Source organism: Trichogramma pretiosum, unplaced genomic scaffold (genome assembly GCF_000599845.2).
Source record: "Trichogramma pretiosum strain Unisexual culture from Peru unplaced genomic scaffold, Tpre_2.0 scaffold60, whole genome shotgun sequence".
NCBI classification, from domain to species: Eukaryota; Metazoa; Arthropoda; class Insecta; order Hymenoptera; family Trichogrammatidae; genus Trichogramma; species Trichogramma pretiosum.
In genome coordinates, this window is record NW_019640805.1 from 1,141,332 (window position 1) to 1,156,728 (window position 15,397).

The window sequence follows — 15,397 nt, forward strand, 5'->3', positions numbered from 1 at the left end:
GAAAGAGCAAATGTGAAAGAAAGAGCAAAAGTGTTTGTTGTCATATATTTTTTGTATGTGTATAGACATACACGCTATAGTAGGATGGTGACAAAAACGTACATCGAATGAATGCGTAAACAGGTTAAAGTTGGCGACGTTCGCGGGATGCGAGGGACGAAACGAACCAAGGAGAGAGAGAGAGAAAAGGAGCGCGGAGAACCTTAGCTATCGAGAGGTGGTATGTAGGATAAAAAGAGAGAGAGAGAGAGAAAAGGAGCGCAGGAGAACCGTAGCTATCGAGACGCGGTATTACATAAAAAATGAGCAAACGAAACATTCCATACTTCAGGTTGACATAGTTATTTTCACAGGGGCAGAGTCATTCCATGCTTTTCATCTTTTTTGCAGAGCGATACGTATGTTAATTCGCCGCGCGAACCTCCCGCCCGCTCTGAATCTTGTTCGCGCGAGGCATCTCGACTCGAATCTCGACGTGTGACATGCACGCAGCATCAATTCGGCGCATATTACGGCAAGTTTTCTAAATGAATCGGGATTTCTTACACGTATATGCGTAACGTGCAATGAAAGTACAATAGGTAATTCTTTTGTACGGAATTGGGTAGTACGAGGCATGGCTCTTTTATAGTCTATATATGGTGCCTATAAGATGCAGTGGATGAATTCAGTGTGGCGAGCATTCAGTAAGTGAGAAACGTATAAAAGAGGGAGGAAGAGAGGGAGCAGCAGGAAACGGCAGTAGCAGCAGGCGGCCCGCGAGACACATATAATATAAGCTGCGGCTGCAGGCTGTGTTATACATGTATAGGTATACCCTCTACATAATGGCGTCCGACGAGCGACAGCCACAGAGCGACTTTGGTGAGGGGCAAGGGTGAGAATATGTATCGAAATTATCAGCGAGGAGCAGCGCCACCAGCGGCACCTTGTGCTCCCCTCCTCGAGCTGCTGCTGACCCCCCTGCGTGCGATCTCTCTGTCTCTCTCTCTCTACCTTGCATACATACTCTCTCTCTCTCTGGCCGAATCATCGAGCGGACTTCATCATTCTCACCTCTCGAACGAAACTAACTAGTTTGGTGCCAGTGCCATCGCACGCACACCAATACTTACTTATGCCTCACAAATACACGTGAGAGCACACATGCGAGCAAGTATATGTATACGCATAAAGCCATTTCTGAGTCTGACCGCTCGCATATATGTGTTATGGATTCGCATAACACAGCCTCAGCTCGCACGTATGTGTGTGTGTACGCGTTGCACGCGCTGCCCGCCAGTGGCGCCTCGCGCGGTGGCCTCAGGCCCGACGGCATACGCGACGGTGAGATAGGCTCGAGCGAGCGATGAGCAAGGCCGCAAGCGGCAGACGCTCTGAGATAAGGCAGCAAGCTGCGAACCAGCCTTTTATTACTTTCACTGTTATTCTTCTACCTTTGTTAATTAAAATTAATCAATCATTAACTTTCAAGTGAGTTTTGTTCATTTTGCCACCTGACACCTGACACTTTGGTTGAACCATAATATATGTATATAAGATAGCAAACGGAGGCTATGGGCAATAGATAGCATGCGGAGTTGCGGGCACACGAAAGAGGCGATTCTTCTTGGACTCGGTGCGCCCGCGTCTCCTGTGTTTCTCTAATCTTCCGAGCTACTCCGAGTAGCGCCTATGTACACACAGCAGGCCATGCCAGAGCGCCCTATAGGAAAGTAAGAGATAGATGCCGCGTATACGTGTGAAAGTGTGAGTGTGGCATCTCTCGCAAACATTCGCTCGCACTACTCAGCTTTGGCACCGTAAGTGTCCTCATGCATGCGTGCTTGCTGCTGCATCGATGTGTGTGTGTGTAAGCGCGCAACTACATACAATCCGTCGACCGTCGTCTCTGTACTCTGTAGTCGTGGCTGCATACACTGGCTTGCGCGTGTTGGTGTCGGTGAGTGGAATTGCGACTACTACGCGCAATCGAGAGATCTGCGCTCGCTACTATCTCCGTCTCGCTTTCGCAGCAGCAGCAGCAGCAGCAGCTCTCGCGAGATACGTGTGTTGGTGGCACACCAGCGTATACGCCGTTCAGTCGTTTCGCGCTGCCTCTGCTTCTTCGAGGCTCCAGAGTGCGCTTTCCCTCTCGCGCCCGCAACTATATCGTTAGAACCGTGTATATACACAGAACATTCGCTCGCGTATGTAACGAGACTCCTAACCCAGCGTGGAAAATCGCGAGTGCGAGGCCTAGTGCAATCGAACCCGACCGTTTCGACCCATAGTGCCGCTCTCTTTCTCGACTTTCGTCCAGTGGCCAGTGCTAGTGTTGATACTCTCTCTCTTTCTCTGTGCTAAACTCCGATCAACTTGTGCATGCATTATAGTTGTTGCTGCTACCGCTGCCGCTGCTGCTGCCGCCGCCGTAGCTCCTGCTGCTGTTCCTGCTGCTGCTATTCCGTATCAGCACCCACGACTGCTACCTACTGCTACTGCTACTTATGTCGATGATGCTGGGCTACCCGCAGACGACCCGATCCAGCTCCCAGCTCGAAAAACAAACTACTTCAGCGGTTTCTGCTTCTCCTCGCTGCAAAGACTCTTGTCGGCGCTCGGATGCGCACGTTTTATAAAAAAGCAGCATCCGCGCATACATACGCTCTTGTCTTCTACGACGTGCGTGCTCGCTGCTAGTTCGCGGCACATTTTGTGTCTAACTCATGTTGACTGTTCAGTGCGTTGACGCTTACCTCGTGGGCCTATTTCTGCAACAGATCTAATCTCTCGTCGTTTGCCCCTATCGTCTGTCTACACGGTCAAATAGCTACCCGGGCGCTAGCGTCACAGCTGAGTGCATGACGCTCCATGCTGCGACTCCTCCAGGGATCTAATCCCCATCGTTATTCAACGATTCTTAGTGGATTTTTTTGTCCAACTGCAGTGTTCGCAGATTTACGTCAAGTGTTGTTGTTTTAAACTCTAACATGCTTGAACAATTGTCATTTATCTGTTACTGTTGTTGCTGACTCCTGTTACTGCTTCAACTGCTGCTTCGTTAGTACCTGCAAAGATGAAGACTGAGAAAAAGTCTAGTGAGCCTAGCTGCGTTTCCCCAGCTATTGCTAAAGAGGAGCCTAATGCCAAGCGAACCAAATTAAAAGATGAAACAGCCATAGCGAATCCTGAAGAAGTTCTCTCTGAGAATTTATCCACAGATTGTTTGCAAGATGCATTATTAGAACCTCCCAGTATAACAGAATCGTCAGCATCTAAAACCTCTATTAGCGATGATAATCAAAATGGTACACCTAGTGAACAAAACATACTCAATTCGATCAAAGCAGAGGCTGAAGCCTATATCAAGTCTGAACCTGTGCCAGGTTAGTAGAACTACATTTGCTCTATCTTTATTATGAATATTGAAATTATTCTAATATACAAAGAGTACTATTTATTTGAAACAAATTTAAATCTATAGGAGCCATTGCAGTACATGCTACCCACATCAACCCACAGATGATGAATGTAAATAAACCAATATCTGGAGTTTCTAACACCAGTGAAGCTCAATACATGCAGCAACAAAGTCAAATATTTGTTTTTTCAACACAAATGGCTAATAAAGGTGCAGAAATGGTTATGCAAGGGCAATTCAATACAATAATTGCTTATCATATGGCACAGCCTAATACTAAGAAGTATTTGGAGGTAATATAAAACTTCTTTGGAATGAGATATTTTATTATAAATTATTTGCAAATGTACGATTTTTTTTACAGAAACTACCCAATAAGATGATAAACTTCAGGCAAAATCAAAATCAATGGATTAATAATTTTAATTCTTCCAAACGAAAAGGTATTAATTCAAACTTACCATTTGCCAATGAAGCACCACCAGATATATTAGGATTAGAATCATCTGATCCTGCTTTCTGGAATGAACAATCTAATATCCAGAATATTAATGGCAATAATCCAATAGGAAACCCTGAATCAGCAGTAGATAATACAAATATTAATGTGCCTTGCCCTGTGCCCAATTCTCCCAGTAGTGCAGGTATTTACATGCAATGATTGCTTTAAAAGATGTTGAATTTATTTATTAATTTATTCAAAATCATTTTGTAAAACATGTAAATTATTTTCTTAGCTAATGCCCAACCTATTGGTGGTCCAACGATAGATCCAAATACCAATTTAATTGGTAATACGAGTCCAGGATCAGGAAGACTAGTGCAACCTTCTTTGGCAGGAGTTAAAGTTCCAGATGAAAATTTAACTCCTGAACAACGGCAGCATCGACAAGAGCAACTTAATGCTCTTAACAAACTTGGTGAGATGTTAATGGGAGGAAATGGAGGAATGCAAATGGAGTCAACACAAGGGAATAATGCGCAAAATCTAACGGGTCCAAATCCAATGAACAATTTACCACCTGTTAGTGGTCAAAATCAATACCCACCACAAGATTGGCAAAAATCACAACCCCTTCAAAGCCACAAAGTTTGTTTTGATAATTACATTTTTTTATATTTATTAGTAATAGCTGCAATTAAATATTTCTTAATCATTGTTTAGACAAATCTTAGAAGTCCAGGAATGCCTATTAGAAATATTGGCGGTGGTGGTATAGTTGGTGGTCCAAATAGTGTAAGTGGAAATATAACAAATAGCGGCCCTATTGTTGGACCCCCAGGAGGACCACGAAGTCAAGGACCACCACCACCTTATCATCAAACTACACGATCAGCCAGTGTGCCAATTGCTATTCAGAGTCCAAATCCAGTGTCTCCTAATAACCCCACCAGCAATTTGTCACTTCCATCCCCAAGAGCAAGTTCAGCTCTAAATTCACCTGCAGATTGCAATAGACAATTCCAACTAGGTAGTGGGGGATCTGCTACAACTCAAGCCCCTGGTAGTCAAAGGTCGTCTACAGGAGTTTCTGGAACTCATTTGCAAGGTCAAAGTCCAACCAGTCAAGATTCACCAGCTGGAGTAGCACCAACGAGAATCAATCATAGTAATCCAGGAACCCCATTATCACACAATCATCTTGCAACTGCTCCTAGTCCTTCAGGAACACCTCAAAAAGATTCAAGCTCACTTGATTTTCCAACGAATCAATCTTCTAGCAGTAAGTCTTTTTTATTATTGTTCTTCTTACTTGCTCAATTTTGAAGTATTAAAGTAAATTCATAAAATTGCCAAAACAATGTGAATTTTGATGTCGACTTCTGAAAGTGCGTAGCGCATTTATCTTGAATAACTATAGGTTTTGCCCCCATACTCCTGCAGTTAAAATTGTACAGCATGGAAAAAAAATTGAATACAATATTTTTTAAAAAGAACATTATCACTCTACCCCTATACAGAACTACAAATTTTGGTGTTCTTCGATACATCAATTTAAAATTCGTTTCCCAATAAATATCATTTGGAAAACGTGTAAAATGCTAGTAGGCAACTAATTTATATAAACTTATTCAATAATTTTCCGAGCTGCTCGCCTTTGGTTCATATTGCAATTCTTCATATCGATAAAAATTAAATTTCACTTAATTTCTGTAATTTGCTTTGGAGCTGTATGTGGTTGTACCCCCTTGTCCCAGGAATAAAACAATAAAGTAATAAGTAAATAATAATCAAAGAGCATAATTACTTAGTACTGTTATATTTTTAAAAATTAATGAGGATTTAATATTTAAATGTTACAAAAATGTATTAGAATCATTAAAACAATTACTGTTAAGAACCATTTTTAACTAATTATTTCATAATTTATTGCCTTTAGTTGATGGAATGTTTCGATCATTACCATCCATGGCACCACAAAAACCAGCTGGTAATCCAAATGGACCTAAAGAATTGATGCCTGTTCCAAGCCCCCAACAAATATCGTACTTAACGACTTTTGAAGGGCAAGAATTAACGATACAAAAACAACCTAACACTACTGTTAAAGACGGAAGTAGCATGCCTACGTAAGTACCAACATAAATCACAATTCTATTTATATTATTAAGTACACTTTAAAAAAAATTAATTTGACTTTTAGAAATCATTCGGGCAATATCAATTCTGAAATGAATAATAGAATGTTATCTGGTGGGAACATTGATGGTTCTGGAGTTGGATCTGGTAATGGTGGAAACAATAATAACCCTTATGCATCTCAATCAGAAGGAGCAAGTCCTGGCTCAAATAGGGGTTTCGGCCATAGTCCACATACGCCCCATACACCTCACACGCCAGGAAGTGTAGCACCACATACGCCTAATATTGATACTACCAAAACTGGCAACAAAAATACCAGTGCTCAAAGCAGCCCTGCATCACATAATGCCGCCCTTGCAGATATGGGTATGGGCCCTCCTCGAACTGTACCTGCATCTCCCAACACCAAAATTGATACATCACCGACGTCGAAAGAGCTTCAACAGCAACAACTACAGCAAAACGTTTCAAATATTGGTCCAACAACTCAAAGCAATATTCCAAACAATATGATGCCATCAATGGCTGGTCCAGGCAATAATGTATCTTATGCTTGTCCTCCCAGAGCTCCTTTAAATGTGAATCAAACGAATGATAATATTCCTTTGAATCCAAACAATATTGGCAACAGGATGGGTGGTTTTGGATCGATGTCTAGTAATAACTTCGATCCCATTAGTTCTCTTGCACAAATGAGTCAACAACTCACGAATACTACGAATAATAGTGCACTCAACAATGAAAACTCGGTGATGCACGGTGCCAACCATCATGGAATGATGTCATTCAATCAGCCTCCACATAACATGCACATGATGCCTCAGCAAATGCAACAAAATGAATTGAATGGAAGCTGTCACATGGGTCCTGGACCAAGTGGCCCTGGACCTGGACCTGGTCCTAGTGGAGAACTAAGCGATGTAACAAATATAAATATGGGACTAGGCGGTCCTGCGACCAGTTATAGTCCAACTTCACATACTGGCAGCCCAGGAATGCAAAATAAAATGAGCCAAATGGGTTCTATGGGTATGGGACCTCATGGAATGATGGGTGGACCTCCAGGATCTAATATGCACGGAAATGTGAATATGAATGTCAATGTGCCTGGAGCTGGCTATGCTGGAGGACCTGGTCCAGGTTCCGGTATGATGGGTGGTTCTGGACAGCATAACATGCATCATGGTCCTTATAATGGAGCAAATATTCAGGTCAAGCCTAGTGCACCCAATACAATTCAGTATCTGCCTGCAAGGCCAAACATTGGACATCCCCCGAGAGGGCCGCCGAGCTTAGATTTTCTACCACGATTTCCAAATCCAATGAACAACATGGAAAATAAAATGAATTCACCTAATGTTAATTTACCATATTTTCCTAATGGAAGTATGCCACAAGGTCCTCCAGGAAGTATGGGTGGTGGATCTGGACCTGGTGGCCAACAATTAGGACCAGTTGGTCCTGGAGGAATGGGCGGTCCGGCTCCAGGAATGCATCCTGGCATGAGGCCGCAAATACGTCAGCAACCGAATCTTATGCGAATGCAACATATGGGTGGCGGAGGAGTTTTTCCAGGTAATCCCATGGATCAGGACAAATTGTTCAATCCTGACATGATGGGACCTGGGCCACAATCAGGCAACTCAGCGTCAGGGATGTATGGAGGTCCTAAACTCCAACACCAAAACCCAATGGGTCAGATGGGTCCTGTGCCACCTGATGCTACACAGCCTCTTCCCCCAAGTATGGGTGCAGGAGCTGGACCTGTAGCGAATTTCAAAAATAGTCCTTTTATAGGAGGTGGACCTAACATGTCTGATCCAAATTATGCACAGCAGTTCCATAATTTTCAGCAGCAGTTGTATGCTACAGGAACTAGAGGGGCCAGTAACGGACCGCAGGGTGGACCGGGACCTGGTTCCGGACATCCAGGATCTATGCATAACCAGCAGCAGCAATTTTTCATGCCGAAATAAGCACTAGTTGAAGTGTTGCCATTGTTATTGTGAGTTACGTTTTGCTGATGAATCACTTGTGCAGAGGCCTACGAGTTCGGTAGTCGCTGGTTCTCCTTACGAAACGTTTCATCTAAATCCATGTGATTGTGTTGCATAAATAGAGTCAATTACAGTTGCTCACAACTCGTTGCTGTGGATAAGTGCCCATCGATCGAAAAGAAGTGTTTGCAATTTAGCACGATACTGTAAAATATTTTTATTTCATTACGACGATGTTTAATTTATTTGTAAACACAGACGCATCTTTCATATCGTGATTAAGAACTTTTTGATCGAAAGGCACTTCTCTACTGACGCGTAATACTTCGATATGTGACTTTTGTCAAAGCACCTCGAAAGTTTTGCGTTTTTATTTATTACTACATAAATAAGTTTAATTTTTACGTTGCGACGATCGGTACAGCTAATGTCTGTAAAGAGAAAGTTCCGCATGAAAACTGAGGTGCTTCCTGAATGGACGGAAATTTTTACTAGACGTTAGTTAAAAATAACATGGAACGAAGAAAATGAAGCAAAACTAGTGATTGTACTTGAGATTATTTATTGTAAGTGTACATGAGAGAATGAAAATGAATAATTGAAAAATTCGAATATTTGAAAAATTGTAAAGATACTTTATAGTAAAAGTTGACGTTTTCTGTACATATAGATTAAGAGGAATTTGGGCTTTCGCAATGTCGCTCAACGCGCACAAGAAGTATACTCACTCGCGCTATGGATGATATAGTATAATAAAAAAATCGTGAGCTGTCGAAAAGCTCTTGGCAATCGTCAAAAAACATTGAGGAATTAAATTTCAAATTAAAAACAAAATTTCATTTTAATGAAAAATAACGTGTTGAAAATTTACACAATTATTTGCGTTTTTAGATTATTATTAACAAGAAGCACGCCTATAAAGTGGTAACTACCGAAGTTAACATTTTTTAAGAAATGCGGTTTTGTTAAAGCCTTCATTTAAAAGGTCATCTCGTGTCTTTTTGTCTGATGCTCATATACTTAAATAAAACGAACTTGAAAGCATAATGTAAATATCTGTGACACATAAGAATTATTTACATATATATATTTTTTTTTGTAATAAAAAAAATATATATATTATTATATAACGCAAAATTTAAAAAAAAGTATATATATGTGTACCCTATTTAAAATTTTTAACGAAATCCTCTCGTTACTTTTTTATACTCTTTTGAGATTTGAAGGGATCATTTTTTAAATGACCAATTTTCTCACAATCACAAAAAGTTTCGTTACATACGGTTAAATCTCTTTTTGACTACACAATCAAATATTCCTACGAAAAACAACGGAATGTACACATTATTCATATAGCGTGTAAATTAATATTAAGAAAATATTATTGTATAAGAACAATTACTTGTTGATGAATGATTTTTATTAAAACTAAAATAAAGATATTTACAAAACATAAATTGTTGAAACACACTTGTATTTATTTCATTTAAATATAATGTATTGTGCTTCATATTTGTGGATGACTTGAATTTGATATTATCAACTACAGCAATTTTGCACAAACCATGGATTCAACAATTTTAGGTAGACTGTATTCAAAAAGTTTATCAAATAAAACTTTGTGTAAGTGCAAATTCCATGTATTGCTAATAGAATCATGAATTACCTATTTAATTATAATTTGCAAACTTAAATGAATTGATGAACGTAGTGCAAATTTCTAATTAACTAATTACTTCAATGCAGTATCTAATATTATATATTGAAATTGACATTATATAATAATGCAGAAGAGTTAAAATGATTGCTTTAGTTAGTCCAGATGATTGCTACTGTAATTATTCCTCCATTAATTTTATAATCAATGTATATTAACTACCAATTATTAATTTCATCTGAAAATCGAAAATATTAATTATCTGATTAACATCTTTTCAATTTAACATTTTTATTATCATTACCTTGGCTGTGAATTTTCAGATGTTCCATTGGAGCTAAAGCATATTGGAATAATTTTTTCAATTAAAACGTTTGTTAAAAATTTAATAAGATATACATACCTTTTATTAGCAGCAAGATCATCCCATTCACTCAAATCATACTTAGATAGATCTTCATCACTTCCATCATCTTCTTCATCTTCTTCATCTCCTTCATCCTCTACATTTTCTTCACTTTTATCATCTTCATGTTTGAAATTTTTCTATAAAAGAGAAAAAAAATATTAAATCATTTTAATTTTAAACTTCTTCATCATTATGATTCCATAAAAAATGATTAAATTATATTGCAATAAATCTACAAAAAAGAAAATATTACAAAAAATTATATTTTGACCAAATATGCAAAAAATGTAAATTTTACTTTTTTGAAAAAGTCAAAAATAGACAGAATTAAAAATACAAATTCTACAGCAAATATGAATAAATGTCATTATTTTATGAGCTGCAGATTATGGACTTGGAACATAAATTTTAATTTTTCATAGCACAAAATTACCTCTGTGTTTTTTGATTTATTTTTATGAACTCCGACATCCTCTTTATTCAACTCATCACTTTTTTGATCAGTATTTCTTAATTTAGTTCTCGGTGAACTGCTATATTTAAATGAGTCTTTCGAATCATCGTCAGAACGATTTTCAGTTTTTCGCTTCTTTTTTCTTCTACCAAACTCATCATATTCATCATCATCATCAGCTCTTCGTTCTTTATATTCAACAACACCTCTATCATTATAACCACCACCATACCCAGTTCTCTCTTCAACATCACCAAATTTAGGAGCATTGCACATGTTACATTGCTGGCGACGGGCCCAATTAACATTACCACATTTGTTACATTGCCAATCATCAGCACTAAAAAAGTTATGTTGAACTGTTAGTATTTTCTTTCATTAAAAATGAAATATACATATAAAACTATACCTAAATAATCCTCTACTTTTTTCAGCTGCAGCTTTACCAATTTCTTGACCAAGCTTCTTTTTTTTTGGACATTCTCCTCGTTCTGATATTATGCAAAAAATTTATTAATTCTTGTTTTACAAGTTAAAATATATCCTTGTACTTTACCTTTGCCACAACGATTGCAGGATAAACGTTTTGCAAAGTTTACATTACCACAACTAAAAATATAAAATTTAATTTAGGTACAATGACATTGACATAATTTAGTATTATTCAAAAATTGTGTCATTTGATGTATAAAATAAAAAAGTGTCTAAACAAAATAAAAAATACTTTATATACAGAATATTTTTAGTTAATTATAAGAAGAAATTAATTTCGAAGAAATGGAGCAATTTTCATATTATCGTGTTATATGATAAATGAACATATCTGGAATAATAAACAGTAAAAAAATAGGATAGATTACTCGGTATCGATGCATATCCAGTCGCCGTAATCTTTATCCTTGCTAGAACGCTCCTCGTCTGACTTCCCTACGTCAAGCTCGGTTGACAGCCTTTTAGACCTTTTGTCAGTCATTTTGTGTGCTGATTGTTTACGCTATTGCCGCGAAAACTCAATGAAGTATTTTAATCACTGTTTAGGATTTTTTCATTAATTATATCATTTTTATATTAGCATGCCATACAAGCTTCTTTTTAAACAAATAAAGACGTCTGCTGCATATGTAATACTTAGCGTCCACGCTCTGCTTGGTGATTTGCAATTGGCCCCTTCTTTCTTCGTCTTCACTTGTCGATCGTAATGTTATTACTTTTATTTTGTCAATGACGACCAGTTCAATATTTTACGAATCAAATAAACTATGAAAATTGTTTAGTCTAGAAATTAGTCTAGTTTTTTATGCGATTCAATATTAAAACAGACAATGAAGTGTACTCGATGTCACGCTCTCTTAGTTCGAGAGATGCTACCTTATCTCTGATCCGAGATTTACCCTAACAAATTACAAGCATAGCAACTTTGCATTGCAGGCACTGGTTTGCAAAATGTTAAGCGACAGTCGACGGTGGTTCATGAATTGCTATTTACTCGTATACGCTTGCGCATCTCTTGAACAATGCACTTATTGCAGAAAACTGAATATATGCAGCCTGCGCCAAGTGCAAATGTTTTATCTGTAAGGTCTATGTTCGAGGGCGCGACCCCTTCAAATTGATTCACTCCAACTAAATCTATGATTCTTTTTAATTATTGACTCCTTATCTGAATTGTCTATTAAATGATACGACATTATTGAAAGATCTTTGATCCACAACTTTTCACTCTTTAACACTGACATTCGTATTATAATATGTATGACATGTTGAATATCTGATGCGGCGAACTGCTAGAACACGTGGATCTTTGCACATATTTCCATTGTAATATTGTGCATGACATCTTAGAAATATTGCTAGAGTTTATCAATAAATGAAGGAAGTGCATGGTGATGTGAAGTCGTCCAGTGACTATTAATACCACGACCTGCCAACTCATTCATCTAATTGATCTCACGTCTTGGAATTCATAGTACGAAGACGTGCCAATTCTGAGAACGTTGGACCAGCTAGAAATTATGCATGTCTAACTGACATAACCTGAATGAACGTATGGTTCATCTGCGAATTCGATCCAGTTACACTTCACCAAATTATTTATAAAAAATGCCTACGATTAATATTAAGCGCAACTTGCTGTTCCAAGCCCTTGGGGAGACTTACAGTGAGTTTATATTTATTCCTATCAAATCAAAAACATGTTTTATACATTTTTTAATTGATCTTAAATTCTATGAAAATAATTTTTTTGCACAGCTGATGATGAATTTCAAAAGTTATGTTTTGCATTTGGATTGGAATTGGATGAAGTGGTAAATTTCTTTCACTTTCTACTTGATATTTTAATTCACAAAATTTTTTTTAATAAAATATTCAACTTAGACAACAGAACAGCAAATGATAGCCAAAGAGCAAGGACTAGAAAAGATTCAAGGAGCTTCTGATGAAATTATTTACAAAATTGACATCCCTGCCAATCGATACGATTTACTTTGTTTAGAAGGTCTTGTTAATGGTCTTTTAGTATTTTTAGAAAAGTAAGTAATTTTTTATTCCTTTTTATAATACACTAATTGTTTTTTCGAAATTTACATCATTGTTTTTTATTTTTATTTATAGAATACCTGTCCCTTTTTACAAATCAATACGACCTCAGAATATTGAGAGAATTGAGATGAAAAAATCAGTATGTATTTTCATTATATGACTCCCGAGTCATTTTAATATTTAAAAATTGGTACTAATTTATTCATACCATTTTACAGTGTTTACAAATTAGGCCTCATATTGTTGCTGCAATACTAAGAAATGTAACCATTACACAAGCTGCATATGACAGTTTCATTGATCTGCAAGATAAACTACATCAAAATATTGGAAGAAAACGTAGCTTAGTTTCCATTGGAACTCATGACTTGGATACAATTCAAGGACCTTTTGTGTATGATGCTAAACCTCCTAAAGATATTTTCTTTAAACCCCTTAATCAAGAAAAAGAATATACTGGAGAACAAATCATGGAGTTATATGCAGTAAGATTTGGCCTATTTCAATTATTTATTTTTTTTTTTTTGGTTTCTAATTGTTAAATGAAATGCTTTTTTTTAAAGAACCATGCGCAATTGAAGCAGTATTTACATATTATTAAAGATAGTCCTGTTTATCCAGTAATTTATGATAAGAATGGTCTTATTTTATCTCTGCCTCCTATTATTAATGGAGACCACTCAAAAATAACTCTTAATACAAAGAATATTTTTATTGAGTGTACAGCCACTGATCTTACTAAGGTAAATCTTCATTACTATGATAAATTTTAAGGACATAATATTATACAACTTGTGACTACAAAATTATACATTTTAGGCCAAAATAGCTGTTGATACATTGGTATGTGCTTTCAGTGAATATTGTTCTAAAAAGCACGAAATAGAAATGGTGGAAGTTATTTATCCAGACAATATTAAGTTTGAAACTCCAGAACTTGAATATAGAATTGAAAAAATAAGTAGTTCACGTGCTACTAATTATGTGGGAATTAGGTATGTTAAATATCTTTATTAATTTAAGAATAGATATTTATTTAATTTTAATTTATATAACAATTTATTTTAGTCAATCACCTGAAGATGTGGCTAAACTTCTTACTAAAATGTCATTGAAAACTGAAGTTAAAGGAAAAGATGAACTGCATGTGGAAGTTTCACCTACAAGACATGATGTTATTCATGCATGCGATATTTATGAAGATGTTGCAATTGGTTATGGTTATAATAATATTAAAAAGACTATCCCTAAAACTCCTAGCATTGGGAAAGAAGTAAGAATTTGAATATTCATTTATGACTTATTGAAAGTTTTCATGCATTTCTTCCTGTAAAGGGTTGATTATTTGATACACTTTTTGTTTAATTTCAGTTCCCTCTCAATAAACTCACTGATCAATTACGAGAAGCAATGGCAAATGCTGGATTTACAGAAGCCCTAACATTTTCATTGGTAATTTTTTTAAATAATCAAAATAAATATGCTACATTTATAATTATTATTTAAATCATTCAATAATGTAAATTAGAATTATATGAATAATTATTTATTCTATTTCCAGTGTTCAAAAGAAGATATTGCTGATAGACTTGGTCATAATATTCAAAATGTACCAGCAGTACACATATCCAATCCAAAAACTTTAGAGTTCCAAGTATGATATAATTGTATTTAATATTTAATTATAATATTTGCAATTAATAATATTAATCATATGATAATTTTCTATTGATAGGTTGGAAGGACAACTTTATTGCCAGGCTTACTAAAAACAATTGTTGCTAATAGAAAAATGCCTTTACCTATGAAATTATTTGAAATATCAGATGTTATTTTACGTGATTCAAATACTGAAGTTGGTGCTCGTAATGAAAGACGCTTATGTGTTGTTTATTATAATAAAATGGCAAGATTTGAATTTGTTCATGGTGTGTTAGACAGAATAATGGCCTTACTTGAAGTACCTTGGCATTGTAATAAAGATGACCAGGGTTATCATCTTAGACCTCTCGAAGGTAAATTATTTTTTTTTTTTTCATTGAATCAATTTCAATTAACTAATGATCAAAAATATTTTTGTAGATCCTACATTTTTCCCACAAAGGTGTGGAGAAGTAGTAGCTTATGGCAAAGTTATTGGCAAAATTGGCACACTTCATCCAGAAGTATTATCCAAATTTGGTCTTTCTATTCCTTGTACATCATTGGAAATAAATATTGAACCATTTTTGTAATTTAAAAAATAAAATCTGTCATTTTATTGCTATAAGTGGTGCTTAAATATAAAATATTTATTTACAAAATAAATTTTTAACAATTATTAAGAAAATACTTTCAAATTAGTAACAATGA

The 15,397-nt window shown here is 36.4% G+C and overlaps 3 protein-coding genes across 4 annotated transcripts; 2 read left to right on the forward strand and 1 right to left on the reverse strand.

Moving 5' to 3' along the window:
* Positions 1–1,893: 1,893 nt before the first annotated feature.
* Positions 1,894–9,025, forward strand: LOC106649888 (protein BCL9 homolog). Its single transcript, XM_014367611.2, has 7 exons — positions 1,894–3,368; positions 3,467–3,696; positions 3,768–4,047; positions 4,141–4,493; positions 4,569–5,127; positions 5,785–5,974; positions 6,049–9,025. The coding sequence occupies exons 1-7, from the start codon at positions 3,059–3,061 to the stop codon at positions 7,961–7,963; spliced, it is 3,837 nt and encodes a 1,278-aa protein (XP_014223097.1). The 5' UTR covers positions 1,894–3,058; the 3' UTR covers positions 7,964–9,025.
* Positions 9,026–9,154: 129 nt separating this feature from the next.
* On the reverse strand, positions 9,155–11,667 carry LOC106649767 (zinc finger Ran-binding domain-containing protein 2-like). Of its 2 annotated transcripts, none has more exons than XM_014367366.2 (7): positions 11,587–11,667; positions 11,365–11,498; positions 11,061–11,113; positions 10,914–10,995; positions 10,484–10,844; positions 9,946–10,187; positions 9,155–9,879 (listed from the first exon to the last, which is right to left on the reverse strand). In XM_014367366.2, the coding sequence occupies exons 2-7, from the start codon at positions 11,475–11,477 to the stop codon at positions 9,876–9,878; spliced, it is 855 nt and encodes a 284-aa protein (XP_014222852.1). In that variant the 5' UTR covers positions 11,478–11,498; positions 11,587–11,667; the 3' UTR covers positions 9,155–9,875. The 2 variants fall into 2 exon arrangements, with proteins under 2 accessions (XP_014222852.1, XP_014222853.1); XM_014367367.2 differs by lacking the exon at positions 11,587–11,667 and having other exon boundaries at positions 9,946–9,978; positions 10,045–10,187; positions 11,365–11,543.
* A 611-nt stretch (positions 11,668–12,278) lies between these two features.
* Positions 12,279–15,283, forward strand: LOC106649764 (phenylalanine--tRNA ligase beta subunit). The gene is made up of 12 exons (XM_014367363.2): positions 12,279–12,662; positions 12,755–12,810; positions 12,881–13,035; positions 13,118–13,184; positions 13,264–13,530; positions 13,609–13,788; positions 13,865–14,040; positions 14,114–14,318; positions 14,417–14,497; positions 14,607–14,699; positions 14,781–15,060; positions 15,128–15,283. The coding sequence occupies exons 1-12, from the start codon at positions 12,605–12,607 to the stop codon at positions 15,277–15,279; spliced, it is 1,770 nt and encodes a 589-aa protein (XP_014222849.1). The 5' UTR covers positions 12,279–12,604; the 3' UTR covers positions 15,280–15,283.
* The last annotated feature ends 114 nt before the right edge of the window (positions 15,284–15,397 follow it).